The sequence below is a fragment of the Cryptotermes secundus genome, unplaced genomic scaffold (assembly GCF_002891405.2).
Source record: "Cryptotermes secundus unplaced genomic scaffold, Csec_1.0 scaffold31, whole genome shotgun sequence".
Lineage (NCBI taxonomy): Eukaryota > Metazoa > Arthropoda > Insecta > Blattodea > Kalotermitidae > Cryptotermes > Cryptotermes secundus.
In genome coordinates, this window is record NW_019743147.1 from 1,559,045 (window position 1) to 1,577,716 (window position 18,672).

General features: G+C 43.3%; 1 protein-coding gene across 1 annotated transcript in view; it reads right to left on the reverse strand.

Moving 5' to 3' along the window:
- LOC111873718 (protein gooseberry) overlaps window positions 1-18,672 on the reverse strand; it is a 92,603-nt gene that overhangs the window by 21,275 nt on the left and 52,656 nt on the right. Inside the window, exons 4-5 of the mRNA XM_023868652.2 lie at window positions 14,889-15,060; window positions 7,373-7,542 (exon numbers count right to left, since the gene is read on the reverse strand). Coding sequence (XP_023724420.1) covers window positions 7,373-7,542; window positions 14,889-15,060 — 342 coding nt within the window. The remainder of the gene's footprint in view (window positions 1-7,372; window positions 7,543-14,888; window positions 15,061-18,672) is intronic.

Sequence of the window (18,672 nt, forward strand, 5' to 3'; positions counted from 1 at the left end):
TGGAGCAATTGGTGGAAAGAAGATTGGCAGGGGAAACCGAAGCACTCGGAGAAAACCTGCCTCAGCGCCACTTTGTCCACCACAAATCCCACTTGACCATACCCGGGATCAAACCCGGGCCGCCGCGGTGGGAAGCCAGCGACTAACCTCTTGAGCTACGTATCTTAGAGAGATAGGATGGGATGGTATGGATTGGATTGTTCTGGCTGAGGATAGGGACCTGTGGAGGGCTCTTGTGAACACGGCAATGAACCTTCGGGTTCCATAAAATGCTGGGAAATTCTTGAGTAGCTGCAGATTTGGCTTCTCCTCAAGAAGGGCTGAGCTCCATAAGTAAGTGGTTTGAAATGGATCTGATCCGTCTTTAGAGTAAATGATTTTACTACGTATATTTATTGACTGCGGGGAAGTTTTATTCCATATGTACGGTACCACCTGCAAGCAGCAAATTTATACTTGATCTGTGCATCGTAAAATAAAAACTCCGAGGCCTGTAGTCCGCAAGCGAACTATACCGACCGAGCGACCGCCGCTTGTCGGCGAAGTTAGTGCCAACTTTAGCGGATAGAGGGTGTCGCGTGGTAAGCGCAACGAATCCACACGGCCGTTTATTTCTGTTTTCTAGACCGAAGCCGCTATTTCCTTGAAATAACTCCTCAGTTAGTCTCACGAGGCTGTGTGGACCCCGTTCAGGACCCACTACTTCTCAGAAAATCTGGGAGCACCGGGAATCGAACTCGGGACCTCTGGATCTCTAGCCAGGAACTCTGGCAACAGAGGCGGTCCTGGGCATCGTTTTATGTATTATAATTTACATTTCGTCTTTTTCGTTTCATGGTATATGTAGTGAAGCTTATGGTTTATGCTGTAACCTCACGGTTATTGTGTGGTTTGTAATTCCAGTGCCTAGTCACTTTTCTTCTGGAACTTCAGAGTGTTTGTTCCCAAGTATTGCCTGTTGGCATTACCTAACTTACACCTGACAGAGTTCACCGACATTCCTCCAACACGTCTGTAGACTTCTATACAACACGGTTTTAAAATCCAGAAGATTTTTCTCTTTCTCGTGGGTTATGTAACGACGTCATCAGTGTCAAGAATTGTATAAATGACGAATTGGAATCGATCTGATAGGAAGCTGTCGTCGTGGTACAATCGAGGTGCTGTTCTTCATTATCCTGGAGGGACTGAGGAAAACGACGGAAATCCTTAGTTAAGATAGCCGGTGCTCTGGTCGAGAACATAACCGAACACCTGCAGAACAAAATTCTGGAGCGTTACCTCTAGACTAGCCACTGCTTTGAGAGCCTCAACTTTTGCATCTGCAGTACTCCATATATTACGTCATTGCAACGCCTTCCCTCCTCTGGTTTATGTATATCATGTTCACGGTTAAGCGTTTGCATTCTAATCGCTGGTTGGATATCTGCCAGTGAAATAGACTCCACCTCTTCTGGGTCCGAAAGAAACTAGCCTTCAGCTGAAATTTCTCTTTTCTCTCCCCAGCACCGCGTCAGAGGGAGAGGTTATTACCTGCTTGTGACCAAGGCATTAGAACACACCGACGCGAGTTCATGTGTGCCTGCAACTGCCACTGAACTTGACAAAGAGGTGTGTTACCAACCTTTCCCGCTTGGAAGTACACGCATACTCCTGAATATGACGGCGTCGAAACATTCAGTAATTGTACAATTGTGTCTGTCACGCTTCCTACCGAGAGGATGCACGTAGAAATAAACTTTTAGACTGTATTCACGAGGTGCAAAGTTCGAATCCCGGCCGGAACAACGGCTATACTGAAGTTTTGCGTGGTTTTCACAGTACCTCCTGGCAAATGTAGGGATAGTGCCGTAGTTGGACAATGACTGCGTCCTTCCAAACCCCTTCCAATTTATCATTTATCAGTCATCTTACCTTATAAAGTTTTTATTTTGCATACTAACAACACTGTAAAATATCATAGACTTTCTTTATGGCTTTACAGCTCTACAGCCCTTGTGGATCTTGGCCGCCTTTTCAGTTTCTTAATTCAAACACAGTCGGTAGGACTCCTTTGACGAGGGATCAGCCCATAGCAAGGCCGCTACCTACCCACAGAACAATACAAACACAGACATTCCTGCCTCGAGTGGGATTCGAACCCATTGTCCCAGTGTTCGAGTGGGCGAAGACGGTTCATGCCTTAGACCGCCTGGCCCTTCGTGTTATTCATTCCAATCAATAAAATGACAAAGACTAAAAAATTTGTAGCATTTTGTAACATAGCTGAGGAGTTTAAACACTGGCCTCTCAACATGGAGGACCAGGTTCAATCCCACGCGAGTTCGTGTGAGATTTGTGGTGAATTAAATGCAACTGCAGCAGGTTTCGGGGATATGCCTCAGCAAATAGCCGCTCCACTATTCTGCTTGCAGCCTACTTGATGCTAATTTCTTGCTTGGCTTACATTTCGACCCTGAAGATGGAGGCGATGCTCCTCTGAAATGTCATTTAACTGTCACTAAACTACACGGCGTATATTCCAGATGATATAACTCTTCGTTATATAAACATGTTAAAATAAAGTAATATATATCTATTAATTTTATTTTATATCTGTTATGTTACATATTGTCTCGATTTAGGGTGTGACTATAGACGGGGTTTGAATTGATGACTCGATTTATTGACCACTTTACTACACGACTCATAAGTACAAGTAATCACAGCGCCACCACTAATTTCCACAAGTCACAAATCGCCACAGCACCCACTAAACCTTTTCCAACCTACTGTGTCTTCACGAGCCGTTCCTTGGCAACGACTTCAAACAGTAGAGATTCTTCAGTTACACGCGCTTACACCATTCCCGACTGGCTACCATCTCACAGCTAAACTAAGCTCAGAGTCAGAGCTACTTTACGACTGGCGGTTTAACTCCAATCAGTTCGTCTTGGCGCCAAGCCCTTTGAGGCACACGACCAGGTTTTTTTTAACTGAACCCTTGCGGTCATAGTCCTTATGTAACGTTCTCTCTGACGTGAGGACGAGTGTGTAATATACAATTGCTGATGGCCCTTGCCAGCGCAGTCATTCTTGGGTCCCAATCCCGCGGGACTCTTGACCAAATTTTACTCTCTAAAAATCGAGACTCCCAAACCTGGAGGGCCAGATCCCCGTATTTATAATCCCTAGAGACAGGGTGTCCTAGTTATACTGCCAGGCATTGGGTTCCTTTTTCGTCGCCTCATAGGGCTCGCAGGGCTACAGTGGCGGTATTAGAACCCGCTTCCACACAGGGTTGCCACTGACTCTCAACCCACTCTTTCCCTTGTTTATAACATCTCAGCACGGACCACAAAGAAAGACCCCGTTCCCATTTCTATAGTCCAAATATTGCATTGTTAAGAATCTGCTGCCTAGCAATGGGAAAGTGTTTACTGAGCCGTTGCCCAGAACGGGTCTCGTATATCCGCCCATCTCGCGATCATTGGATAGCAACGGCTCTACACGCCACGACATTTACTCTGTGAATGTAAGATAGATAAAGATTGTCTCATGTGAATAATAACAATAAGAAAATGTCCAGCTCTTGCCTCAGGCAAGACTCACTGTTTCGGTTAAAAAGAACATTTGGTAAATAATGTTTATTGTGAGAATCATATATAAAACATTTCGTTTAGTGAGAGAAATGTAGAGACCGCCTCTTGGTCTAGTGGTCAGAGTTCGTGGCTACAGATCCAGAGATCCCGTGTTCCATTCCAGGCCCTACAAAATTTTTTGAAAAGTAGTAGGTATGGAACGGGATCCACTCAGCCTCATGAGGATAATTGAGGAGTTATTGCAAGGAAATAGCTGCTCCGGTCTAGAAAATCGAGATTAACGGCCGTGGGGTTTCGTTGCGCTGACCACGCGACACTCTCTATCCGCTAAAGTTGGCACTAACTTCGCCGACAAGCGGCGGTCCCTCGGTCGATATATTTCGCTTGCGGACTACAAGTCAGGGAATTTGTTTTTTGTTTGAGAGAAATGTAGAATCATTTCACACTAAAACTAGTGGTACATATAGTAAACATCGTGTTGAAATGGTTAATCCATTACTATCCATGTAGGAAACACGAGTTCGGAAATGTGCCAGTACGTAAGTTACATGACGTCAGTCACTGAAATGCGAGAAATGTGTCGTGTTTCGAGGTCAGGACCATTTCATTGCCTCCGCTACATATTTCTTCGTGTCACCTCTGTAACGTACAAAGTATATGGTAAGAATGAGACTTCATAACTTGGTCGTTGACAAATTTATTTTCTCCTTTTGAGAAGAAGTAAACATCTGTTGAAATTGAATCCGAAATAAACTATGTCTATTATCATTTCGTGAAGATATTCGTACGTAAGCCATAAATCGATTCCGACTTCAATAGGACTTGAGGAAAATAATTTGATGGTCACATTAATTTTCCTTTTGAGTCAACAAAATGAGGTTTAGTGTGCCACTTATTCATGTTTAGAAGAGACAAATGACTACGCCTTTTTGTGTCAGTACACTCCCCGAAGTAATTGTCGTGAAAGCCCAAGGTCTGGCGAACATAAGGCATATATTGCTTAACATAAATGCTGTGATTGTTACAAGCTACACGACAGGTAACAACTATAATCCGTGAGAAATGACTGACGATGAAGTCAAACACAAATAGTGTCTCATCGCAACGCGCTGAAAGCTGCTGAATGCATGTGCCAATATCTATAAGACAAGTGACGGTCATATCAGTTTCTTAGATGAAAGCCATGATATTCCGAGTCTAGCACAGATGTAATAGTCGTCAAATATTGTGCTCTTCTCCCTTAAAATACTACGCTGAACTCCTTATGAAACTAGCTATTGGAATTGTTTATTGATACGGTACATTTTAGTACACCTACTTCGACTTAATTGTCGACCTACATGCTCAGTGTACAACGTTTTTCGTTGTCAGAAAGTGATACCAAGAGGTGTAAAAGAACATCATACATTTAAAATTTTATTAATGAGCTTGATTGCATGGCAACCAAAATTTCAAATGCTTGACAATATTTCAAGATAGACGCGTCACCAGAAATTTGATTGCAATATTATAGTAATTGAACATGTTTTTGTCATGGGAAGGATTCCGTAAAGATATCTGTCGAAACCACTGGTAAATATTTCGTTTCCATTGTTTTTTGAGTAATTTTTATATTCAGAGTTACTTTACGACGGACGTCTTGCCGCCAGTCAGCTCGTCTTGACGACAAGCCCCTCGAGACTCACGACCAACGATCTTTTCAACTGATATAACATATTCTTTGACGAGAGGGTGGGGGTGTTGTTTACAATTGTTGAGTCTCGCCAGCGTCGTTATTCTGGGGTCTGAGTCCCACGGGACTCAAGACCATATTTTACTGTCTCAGATTCGAGACTTCCCCAGCCTGGAGGGCCAGGTCCCATATTTATATCTTCCAGGAACAGGGTGGCCCTATTATACCACCAAGCACTGCGTTTCCTTTCCTTCGCCTCCTACGACTCGCAGGGCTGCGGTGGAAGTATTCGAACCCGCCTCTAACTGCTATACACATAACATAATATTCCTGTTTACTGAGCATGCCATAGAATGGTGACCTGTGATCCGATTTTTGTATTCAGAAGGTGTGGAAACTCAGAGGCGTGTCGCCTTGGATATGCAATGACAAAGAATTGACACGTGTTCACTCTGAGCCGGCAAGCATCAGTCGCCGTAAGGTAGCGTTCCTGCAACATATTCTCTGGCCGTATGGGATTTTGTTCGTGAAATTAAAGCAAGGCCGGATGCACAGTTCCGGAGATAGTGGGACAGTCAAAATATGGATGCCACTATCGGTGACGTCAAGGTTAGTTCGTTACTTCTTTTTTTAGCCTACTTTCCTAATTTTGAAACAAGTTCTGGGAAGAACTAATAGCCTACTTTTTTGACACGACACGGGCCATATAAAAATGACGCGTCCAAGCAATCTTCTATTGTGGCGTGTGTATTCGTTGCCACGTTGAAGTTTTTACCGAGCTGTTGCCTAGCAACGATATGGGGATACAAATACAGATACACAGACTGATGGGAGGGGCTCAGGTGCCATGATATATATATCTTATTAGTTCAGGCATTCAAAAGTTGATAGAGGTGATACCCAGAAGCACAGACAGCATGGAGATCTCATAAGCTTGTTTTATTTTTTCAAAATTAGAAACTAGGCAATAAAAATACTAATATATAAGGACTGTGTGCTTATTTTGTTAAAAATTACAATAATTTGCCTCTTTAGTTTTGTTCCTATTTTCGTATTTACAATGATTCATGTATTTCCGTTGCTACGGAACAGAGAGAGTTTTGTCTGGGAAAGGCCTGCATTAAAAATCTCAGTAGTCTGATTGGACATAGAGGGCAAACGAAGAAAATTTGCTGACAGGTTTCGAAAATAGACCTATTTGTATACAATTCAAGAAGAATGTGAAACATAATTCCATCACTTCACGCCAAGTCCTCTGCAAAATTCCTTATCCAGTGAACAACATATTGCTTCATACTCAAGTTTACTCGTCACGATGAAGTATTGGTAGGTACAGTTTTGTTGACATTTGTGTATTTACGATTCTTCGCGTTCTCTTATGGACATGCGGTTCCTTCATCTCTTGAAAAATGCCAAGTGCACAGCGTTACCTCTAGACAACCTGTTCGATTGCACTAGTTCCGCAGTAAACTAAATATCTCTGGTGGTGGTGATAGTAGCAAGTACAGTACTATATGAAGAAAAGAGACAGTTTAAAGGGAGTCGCCGTTCAGAGAGTACTTGAGGGCCAAAGCCGAAGAATCTCCATCGTTAGAAGCCGTTACCAAGCAACGGCTTGTGAAGACACAGTAGGCTGGAAAATGTTTAGCTGGTGATGTGGTGATTTGTAAAGTAAGGAGATTAGCAGTGGAGCTGTAATTACTTGTATCTCCGAGTCGTGAGTATAAGTGGTTAGTAAATACTCGTACAATATCCAATCCAAAACACTCCACACGTGACAGTATCAACACTCCATTTTGTTTTCGGTCCGTGATGGCTTCTGAAATTGCGTGTCAACCTGCTCTTCAAGTTTATTCTGTATAAGCTGTGGTACTTAGACTGGAATACATAAAGAACAGACGCATAACGTCGAGCAACGCTACCGCCATTTTGTGCATTCATCATTTAATTTCTGGCACGGCAATAGCACACATACACGAAGTACTGAAAAATCATCAAGCTCCTCTTATCGGACAGGTTCTAAACGTCCGCCATTATAACCGAAACAGCAGGACAGCGGAAGCGTAGAGGGCTGCAATGTGGTGACATTCTCGGACGTACAGTGTAAAAGTTTACTTACTCTGAGCGTTGAAATTGGCGGTTGGGTCCGGAACGGCGTACTGTGGAGGGAACGCCGACTGCAAAGACATGGAATTGAAAGCGTTCAGCTGCTGGCTGTTCAGTTGTTTCCGCAGACGAGCCCGTCGGTTGCTGAACCACACCTGAACTCGAGCTTCTGTCAGTTTCGTTCTGTGAAGGAAGACAACGGCACTCAGCAAACTTCGTCCTAGTGTTGGCGATTTTGTACGCTAACAGTTCCTATTAGTATGTTTGGCTGGTGACACGAGTGCCCCTAGATGGGGGGGGGGGACCACAAAATTTGCTTCCAAACTTGCGTTTAACGATATTTTTACCATTCGGCCAGATTTGTGAGTCTCTGTACTGAAACACAGGTGGTGATATATTTAAGACCAACCTTAATTTTGTGCTAATATTTTGTACATTTCCATATCGTTTCAAATTTTATTTTCTTACAAAATATCCGAGGGAGAGGGAGATGTCCTGGTTGCTCTTCCCCTCCCAACTTTTTGGTGCCCAAGTTAGCCGGTCAGCCTGTGATGGATCTTTTGTATTTTCAATAACATATTGTCTGCTTACATAAATAGGAGTCCTTGAGAACCCAAAAATTGCTGAGATTTTCAAGAAATGCCTCGATTTTATCAAACCTAAAGGGCCATTACCTTGTTCAAAAGAGCCCACCACTGGTCCTTATCCTGAGCCGGATAAGTTTCGTCCACACCCCCACAGTTTTCCAACTAAGATTTCGCATGAATTCATCTGCCCCATTAAGTTCTACATGCTTCTCCTGCCTGATCCCACCTATAATATTTGATGAAGATTACAATTTATTAAATTTCTACTGATGCTGTTTTCTTATTATTGCTTTTACTCCTTCTTGTTTTTTCCCTTGGCGCTACAGCCCCAGTGGGCCTAGGCCTACCTCCATGAACTTCTCCGTTCACTTCGGTTTTTCTAGATCTTACACATACGGTAGGACTCTTTGGGCGGGTGATCAGCTCGTCGCAAGGCCTCTACCTGTACACAAACACAGAAAAACGCACACACACAAACTAAACATCCATGCCCTCAGTGGGATTCGAACCCACGATCCCGGTTTCCAAGCGAGCGGAGACAGTACATGCCTTAGACCGCTCGGCTACCGTGACCGGCCCCCTTCCTCTTGGGTCCAAACATTCTCCACAGTTCCCTGTTCTCAGACGCCTCAATTTGTGTTCTTCATTCAAGGTGAAAGGCCAAATTTCATACACGTAGTAAATGAAGAGTTCTATCTTCTGAGTTGAAACGCCATGTAGTCCGCTTAAAGCCAAACTATATTTCGGACGAATTTATTGCCTCCGTCTTGCTGCTTTCACACAGGATTCTCCCTTAGCTTATCCTTCAACCTTGAAGATGGAGCCTTTCCATTTGTTTTCACTCTTATTTCTTGCTTGACTTATTATTAGACCCTGAAGATGGAGGCGAAATGTTTCTCCGAAATATCTGTTGAGCTTCAACGGATTACAATGCATTATATCCCACCGCTGTGATAAACCTCAAATCCCACCCGAAAAACACAATCATGTTAGTTTACTGTATAATGTAAAACTATCCCTGTAACACGTGGAGGCCCATAGGTTTGTGAGACGTCGAGGCTTCCACATTTTCTAGACAATCGGCTCACAGATGGCAGTGACGTCAGCCCTACGCGCCTACCTACCCACGAACGTTCCAAGAATATTCCTGGTACTCATTTCTGTTAGAGGCTGAGTCGATCCCAGGGCCATAGTGCGGCTGGAAGGATTAGGTAAATTGGCAAAAAAAAATCCACCAAATCGGGACTCGAACCCGCGACCTTCCGACTTGCAGCACAGCTGCGCTACGGCGTATGAACTGAGTATGATTTGTGCAGTCTTTCGAGAACAGTGCAACAAACAGTTCACAGTTGAAGGCAACGAACCCATCACATTCGTGATACGGCAACCCGCAAGGACACTTGTCTCTCGCTTTAAAGCAACCAGTCACTTGGGAAATAGGAAAAGAAAGAGGTCCTTACAATTGTTCAAGTACGTTCCTCCAGATCCATTCGGTTTTACTTGAGTTTCTAAAGTAGAGCTGTGAATCAGCGGTTTCTGAATACTCGGCAGACACTTGCTTCTCCACTGGCTGACCTCTTCAGTTCACATGCATTTGGCGCAAGAATGTTATAGCTCCATTTCTACACACTTGTAGAAACGAAGTAATTTGTGGAAAACTTGCATTTAAATTCCTTTGGAAGATAAGTAAAAAATTGCTGTCGCTGTATGTACCATAAGCACTTTACACGACATGCGCTAAATGATGGCACAATTGCAGGCCGAAATCCTGATTTATGTTCGGGTCTCTTGACTCCGAAATTACTTAACATTTTCTTGTGAAAGGCCTACTTAATATTAGGGATGTAAGGGAGCACTCGTTAGCGTAGTTGGTTGAGGCACTATGTTACAAGCCGCAACGTAGCGGCTTCAATTCCCGATGAGGTCATTAAATTTTTCAATTCACCTAATCCTTCCAGCCGCATTATGGCTCTGAAGTCGACTCAGCCTCTAACAGAAATTAGTATCAGGAATCTTCCTGGAAGGTAAAAGGCGGCCGGCGCGTAAGGCTGGCAACTTCAACCCCGTCTGTGGGCCGACTTTCTAGAAAATGTGGGAGCCTCGACGTCTCACAAGCGTATGGGCCTCCACGGCGTGTTACAGGGATACCTTTACTTTTACAAAGACGAGTAACTCTTGCTGTTGTGCGACGTTGCATCAAGCTAGATTGTGATCAGCTTTAAAGCAGGAGGTTTGAATGTAAGAGGGGTAGGCCTCCTCGGCTCTTGCACCGCGACCTACAGTGGTCTGTTGTGCTTAAGCAGGAGGTTTGCTTTTGTGCCCTTGCACCGCGACCTACAGTGGTCTATTGTGCCTAAGCAGGAGGTTTGCTTTTGTAAAGATAAATAAATATAAAGACTCGAACATGCTGATCCGTCGGTAACAATCTCGACTTGTATTAAGAAGGTACAGCGTTCGAATCTCAACCTGGTTACCGGTGATCGTGGGGGGGGGGATTCCGTAGTTTTTTCACTTCGTCTAGGTAATTGCCTGGATGTAACCTCGATTAGGTCATGATAGTTTCCTTCAAATTCAGGCACAATAGTACCATTGTTCGCTCTATAATGTAGATCAATGATTCCCAATCAGTGTACTGCGAAATTTTGCCAATTAAGCAAATAATTATTATTATTCGCATAGTGGGGTGTGGAGTCCAGCTGGGTCCACTCGGAACGGCGGCCACTGATTGGCCTATTGTAGCCTGCTCCGGGTGATAATGATGATGGAGAATTTGGTGGAAGGTAGATTGGCAGGGGAAACCGAAGTACTCGGAGAAAACCTGCCCCAGCGCCACTTTGTCTACCACAAATCCCACTTCACCAAACCCGGGCCGCCGCGGTGGGAAGCCTGCGACTAATCGCTTGAGCTATGGCGCGGCCAATAAGCTGCGAGGCTTAGAGGAGATTAATGATTTCATATAATAAAATGAAGATGAAATCTTTGCTAAGCTGAGCGGGCACATTTACATAAATTTTGGAATCCCATGCATTTGCATAAATTTTTTAGACTTACTTTTTTAACAAAATAACAAATTTATGTTTGCGATAATATTATATTTTGAACAATAAACGACGTTATTTAAGAAATGGGCGTACTTTTATTACAACTATAATTCTCTGTTCTAATTGTGCTATGAAGCGAAAAATAACGGATATCCCAAATGTGGGGCGAACACCAGAAATTGGAGAGGTGCTGTTTCCTATACTAATAGCCTCCTTAAATAATCCACACAGAATAGAAAAGCGAAAGGCGCATGGAAACAGCAAAAGGAGATGCATTCCGAATCTATTTTTAACAAATCGTATCACAAATTTCCATTCCCGATATAAATTTACGCGAATGTTTGTTTAATACGACTGAACTGTTTTGCGACAGCATATCTTGTGATTGTCACCGTAAAATCAAGATCTCCCCCCCCCGGGGGCCCACCACAAACCGAGATAGAACCCGCAGATTTTACTGAGACGTTTACTTCTCTAAAATCACGAAGTTATTTTGTGTATTAAATATTATAAGAAATGATTACAAAAAGAGAAATACTTATCGTAATTTAAATTTTTTGTTACTGATAGGGACCTCCACAATTTCATTGCCTCAGGACCCCCAAACTGTAAATCCGGCGTTGTGGAGTGCATATAGGTTATTGGTGGGAAAATTGGAAGGAAGGAAATCACTGGGAAGACCAAGACGTAGTTGAGTGGATATTAATAAAATGGATCTTAGATAGGATGGGATGGATTGGATTGATCCGGCTCAGGATAGGGACCAGTGGAGGGCTCTTGTGAACACGGTAATGAACATTCGAGTTCCATAAAATGCTGGGAAATTCTTGTGTAGCTGCAGAATTGGCGGCTTCTCAAGAAGGGCTGAGTTCCATGAGTGAGTGAGATTTTTTGGAGCTAAGCCCTTTTCGCACCAAGCCGTTCACTTGCTAAAACTTGACATGTAACAAATGGTTTACATCTTATGCTATTGTGTTTGTTCATAATATCATATTCTGTGATCTACAGCACTCAGCCTCGACAAGTTTACACTCTTTTCCAATCTTCTTTCATTTATTGTTATCTCTCAGTTTACAAAGCGAGAACACCCGTGAGATTTAGGCATTACGTTCCAAATTTGGCACCCCTGAGAGTTAATTCTGCATTGCGGCCAACTGAATAATAACAAAATCCGACAGTAACTTTCATGTTTCATTCAAACTGTGATTCCAAAAGATGAATTTACAGCCAGTATATTTTAGAACATGAGACGATCACGGTAGCCGCGTGCCCTAAGGCATGAACAGTCTTCGACCGCTGGAACACTGGGATCGTGGGTTCGAATCCCACTCAAGGCATGGATGTCTCTGTCCGTTTATTCTGCTTTGTGTTGTCCTGTGTGTATATAGCGGCCTTGCGACTGGCTGATCCCCCGTCAAGGAGTCCTACCGACTGTGTAAAAGATCGAGACTCTGAAAGAGCAGCCAAGGTCCAACAGAGAGCTGTAGAGCCATGGATAGGCAGACAGAGAGACGGACAAATAAGTAGGTTGGTAGATATTTTAGAATATAAGTGCCGGATTTATTGAACAAATGTTATCGTTAATGTAACCCGTCCTATTGCAATTTGATGTTACTGCACTGTTGTCCGTTAGGATGACTTGGAGAGAGATGCTGGGTTGCTCCTCGGATACAAGAATGTCATCTCGGGGTCTGAATGAGTACTGTTGCGCAGATGCTACGCGATATATGGTGACAGTTTTTCACGGTTGTAATTATTTACATTTAAGAAAATTTTGAAATTGTTTGTTGCTTCAGTACCTAAGTATTTAATTCGGCAATGGGGTTCTCCCTTACTTTCTGCACAGAATCCATGTATAATCTTCAACACATAAGATACTTCTCGTCACATTCCAGAATTTGTTGTCAATTTTCTTTGTTTACTTGTTGATTGTAATAAACTCCGCCTTGCTGGTCGACTGACTCTTTGGGACCTCCGGAATTTTTACGGAGGAATATAATTTCTGTGGGGTCACACTGTAGCGTAGTTGGTTGAGGCACTACATCACAAGTCGGAAGGTCACGGGTTCGATTGGATTTTTCAATTGACGTAATTCTTGAAACCGCATTTTGTCACTGGGATCGACTTAGCCTCCAAAAGAAATGGATAACATGAAACTTCTTGGGGGCGTAAAGGATGGCCGTCACGCAAGGCTGACGACCTCACCGCCATCTATGAGCCGATTTTCTAGAAAATGTGAGAACTTTGACGTCTCACAGCCCTATGGGCCTCCAAGGCCTGTTACAGGGATAGCTTTAATTTTTATCTTTTTTTGTAATATTTCAGTTGACTAGACTGAACGATTAATCCTACGCAACAGTGCATTAGAGGTCTTACTATTGCAACCAGTGCTAACTTGGTCAAATTTGGTTCTAGCCACTCAGTTCATTACTATAGTTATCAAGACGAGATTCGAAATGCGGTTTTCTAGCAGGAACACTGTCCTGATGTTCTGCGTTTGTCTCTACGCATAACATGGTTATAATTTTTTCTGAGCGGATTGTCATTAATCAGTCCCTTGTCTTATTTCTATAGTTAAAAGTTAACCATTTGTTTTTATTTATTTCCATGGCGATGAATGTATAAGGGGTGGGCCTTCTCGGCCCTTGCACCGCGGCCTACAGACGTCTCTTGTGCTTTTCCATGGCTATACTAATTGTGTTATTGTAAAAAGAACTTATTTACGTTTCTATTCCGAAAAATATTAAGAACATTTAGATGTTACTGTCATTGTTTAATAGCAAACATATCCATACAGAAGAAAATAATATTTCTAAACGAGAAATGTCCTTCTTTAATTAAGGTGTTAAATTTCACATTTTGTTGTCTTAATGTGTAGATTATAAAAATCATTGCTTATTCATCTCTCTCGCTTATAGACATTTTTTATATATAAACTATTCATGAGAGAACCAAGTTGAATATCTGCCTAAGACAAATGGATTCAAGTAGGATTTCAATATCAGTTAAGCCTAATTATATATATACTTTGTTAAATGTATGCCCATGTACATATACTGATATTTTTTTTCAAGCAGACGTTACATATCTTCTGTGAAATACACGTATATTATTATTCAAAGATTCTTGAATTTCGGCAATATTTTCTAAACATACATAATATATTCTGTAAGTATATAATAGACTGTGTGTTTCAGATTTTTGTTTCTGTACATTACTGTACAATTACTTTACTTACAGACAAACTTGTATGCCAATTACTAAAGTAAATTGTGAGCTGTTCTTTACTTCCTTGTCCAACAAACAGATATTCATAACAGTCTAAAGAATTTTTTTTTTTCGCACGCTATTGTACATAATCTGCAGAAATAAATGTGTGTTCAATAAGTACTGGCTCGAGAATGAGTTGTGTCCAGTGGCATAATTCATATACTTTTTCTGTTGACTTAGGTATCATTTTAATTTTTGTATTGGGGTTTTACTCAGGTCTGTCTTGTAGAGTTGGGACGGTGTATCTTTTCAGTTTGTGTGTAGTTTCACTACTTTCCGGTAGGTTCACTGCTAGTGTATTAATGTGGTTTTATAATTTCCTTAAGTATTTGTTATTCCAGTTTTTGTTTCACTGAGCACTGTGTTCATTTGTAGATCTGCATGGATCCTGTGGTTGTTTATGTACCGAGGTGCGTTCAGAATGGATTGGAGCGTCTTGGATTGAAAGCGCTGGAGGATTTCGATGTAGGAACTGGAGGATGTCCCCCGTGTAGCTGAATTCCATAGGTCCATATGGGTTTAAGTATTGCTTTGATTAGGAGGAGTTAATTTCAAAATTTATTTGAGTTATAACTAAGCTTTATAAACGCTGTTCAGTTACGTGAAGGCACGAATTTGCAGTGCCACTTACTTCTGGGCTAGTTCCTCGCGGGTGTAAACGTCCGGGTACTGTGTCCTCTGGAAAGCCCGCTCCAGCTCCTCCAGCTGGTCTCCAGAGAACGTGGTGCGGCTGCGACGCTGCTTCCTCTTAAGCGGTATCCCGGGTTCGGACTCCGTGTCGGACTCATCGCCACTGCTTGGACCTGCGCATCACAGAAATCACAGTGCAGATTGGCAAGAATACCAGACTGACCGCTGGCATCTGTTTCTTTCTCTCTTAAACTCCACCCACTACAGGAAAAGCGGTGCGTCATCGTCAGTTAGTGACTTAACCCTTACGTCATCATTAGAAAGTTACCAGATTCTGTTTACAATGCACCTCGGGCATTCATGTGTCGGTGGGAAATGCAAACAGATTTACACAAGACTTTTCTTTCGTAAGGTTGCCTACACTAGGTGTGACGTAACCTCATTCGTAGACCAGATGGACTCTATCTGTTTCTTCCGTTCAGTCTTTTCTATTTCCTTCAATTCCATGTCTGAAGAGTTAAGCATTCTGGGATATGACGTCATGTAGTCCGTTGAAAAGTCAACCCACGTTTCGGAAGAACATGTCACCTCCATCTTCAGTGTCGAAGAATAAACCGAGCAGGAAACTTGCAGGGCTGCTACCTGCTTCATGCTGGTTTCTTGGTTAGTTTATTCTTTGACCCCTAACATGTATGCGACATGTTCCTCCAAAACGTCGGTTGATTTTCGACAGACTACAAGGTGTTATATCCCAGAAGAGAGAAATCCTCATAACCACGGATATGAGAACCTCGGATCCTGCAACTCCATATTTGTCATGCTCATTTCTAATTTTAATGCGGCAACTCGGCGCATTGGGGAGAGGAGAATTGCATATAGGGCAATAGCTCAAGCGGTTAGTCCTTGGCTTCCCGATCCCGGGTCTGGTCAAATGGGATTTGTGGTGGACAAAGTGGCGCTGGGGCGGGTTTTCTTCGAGTGCTTCGGCTTCCCCTGCCAATCTTCATTCCACCAAATTCTCCATCATCATAATCACCCGGGGCAAGTGCAATAGGCCAATTAGTGACCGCCTTGCCGAGTGAATCCAGTTGGACTCCACCCCCCCACTAAGCGAATTAAAAAAAAATAGAGTATTGGTGGAAAAGCCCGAAGGAAGAAGACCACTGGAAAGACCAAGGCGTAGGTTGGTGAACATTGTTGAAATGGATCTCATGGAGATAGGATGTAATGATATGGATTGGATTAATCTGGCTCTGGATAGGGACCCGTGGAGGGCTCTTGTGAACACGGTAATTAACCTTTGGGTCCCATAAAATGCTGGGAAGTTCTTGAGTAGCTACACAACTGTCAGCTCCATGAGTGTTGAGTGAGTGACAAATGTGCTAAGGCGCCTGAGTGTTCGGTTTAATCTCTTTTCCATGATAAGCCATTTATGGAAACACTCCGATAAATCGTTTTAAAAAGCGAATCCATGTCTTCATTATTGTCGATAACAGAGCACACTGCCGTAGCAACAAAATTTTAGACTCGTATTCGGTAGGTCCTCTGTTCGAACCTTGGGCAGAACATTGGCTGTCATGACTGAGGCTTTAGTTGCTTTCATAAGTACCTTCACGTGGATGGAGGCAGGAGAGCTCAGTGTATAAAGTGACTGTCTAAGGGCTTGGCGACCGAGGGGTAGAAGTTCGAGTCCCGGTAGGGTCAAGAGCTTTCTCTTCTTCACATATTCCAGACCGTCTCTGGGGTCCACCCAACCTATTTACTGGGGGTTCTTTCCCCGGGGGTAAATCGGCCCGGGGCGTGAAGTTGAAAACTCACATCCAACTAGCGCCGAGGTCGAGAAAATGTGGATCTACACATCCACTCATTTTTTACTTTGGTTTCCCCTGCCAATCTTTATTCCAACAATTGCTCCACAATCACCCTCACCTATCATCTGGGGCTGGTACAATAGGCCAGAACTGGCCGCAGTACAAGGGACTTAGTCCCACCCCACTGGCGATAAAAAAATTACACATCCATTCCCCCATAGGTCTTCATGGCGTAGTGCTTAATTAGTTAAGCACAGGGACTTCAACTAATTTTTTTTCCTTGGCACTACAGCCCCAATGGGCCTAGGCCTACCTCCATGAACTTCTCCGTTCACTTCGGTTTTTCTAGATCTTAGACATACGGTAGGATTCCTTGGGCGGGTGAGCAGCTCATCGCAAGGCCTCTACCTGTACACAAACACAGAAAAACGCACACAAACATCCATGCCCTGAGTGGGATTCGAACCCACGATCCCGGCTTCCGAGAGAGCGAAGACAGCGCATGCCTTAGGCCGCTCGGCTACCGTGACCGGCTCACCTTACATTACCTCCACGTAAATTCCGGGATAGTACCGCAATTAGTCCATGGTCGCTGTCTCCCAGAAACTTTCCTATTAACTACTCACCAATAATCCTTCCATCCAGCGTTACATGCAATCCGTGACCGAATTGTAAGACTGTCTTTGGGTTAGTATCAAGATGGCACCGCATGTGTGAACGATACCGTCTTGAGGCTTCTTTATGGCGAAGCTACTTATCGTTCATTAAGTCCAGTTCCTAGTCCCTGTGTACATGAGTTACCGACTCCCTGTGGACACCAAAATGGCGGAGAGGGGAGAGCAAAAAGGCTCCCCCACTGTTAGATTTATTAGCCAGATTCACGCCCTCCTGACATCCATAACTCAAACTGTAATGTAAGTGATATTTCAACTGGAGTCGATTAGCCTATGTAAGGTAATGTGAGTTGACGCTAAGGAGACCTAACTGATTTCAACATCTGTCTCTACTCTGCATTTCCGCCCTTATCCATCTTTACGCAGTCTTCGTCTGCTTACATGTCTAGAGATTAGGGTCTAGAGTCGTATTCCCGTTCGAATCTCAGCCAGGACACTGGAAATTCTGACTGAAGTTTTTAATACTTTTCCTATGCTGTAGCATGGTTGGTTCGATTCCCAATGACTTCATTTGATAATTCAGTTGACTTAATCCTTCCAGCCCCACTGTGGCCTTGTGGTCGACTCAGCGTCTAACAGAAATGAGTACTAGGGATATTCCTGGGGCTAAAGGGCGGCCGGTGTGTAAGGTTGACAACCTCACCGCCATCTGTAAGCCGATTGTCTAGACAATGTTGAAGCCTCGACGTCTCACAACCCTATGAGCCTCCACGGTCTGTTACAAGGATAGCTTTACCTTACCTTTCGCCTCCCAAGTAAATGTACGCGTGGTACCTCAAGTGGGACTCTGAAATGTTCTTCCAGCTCTGTGGTCTAGATAATAATGTGGTAACGTAACGTAAAGTATCACGACATAAGGAAAAGGCACAGAGTAAATTGGGACGCTTGATGGATGAAGAGCCAATAAATAAACCCCGAGTTTCAAACCATAGATTAGCAGAAGAGGAGTAATTTAACATACTGCATGTCCTGCTCCACTTGTCATGTTTTAACTACGTATATTTATTTTTGTTTCATAATTTCGGATAGGATGCCTATTTTCTTTCTTATGTTTCCATCTGTGCTGTGATGCCATTAAGAATTACAACTCAGTAATTGTATAACTTAATATATTATTGTGCCGGTCACGGTAGCCGAGCGGTCTAAGGCATTCACTGTCTTCGCTCGCTCGGAAGCCGGGATCGTGGGTTCGAATCCCACTCAGGGCATGGATGTTTGTGTGCGTTTTTCTGTGTTTGTCTACAGGTAGAGGCCTTGCGACGAGCTGATCACTCGCCCAAGGAGTCCTACCGTGTGTGTA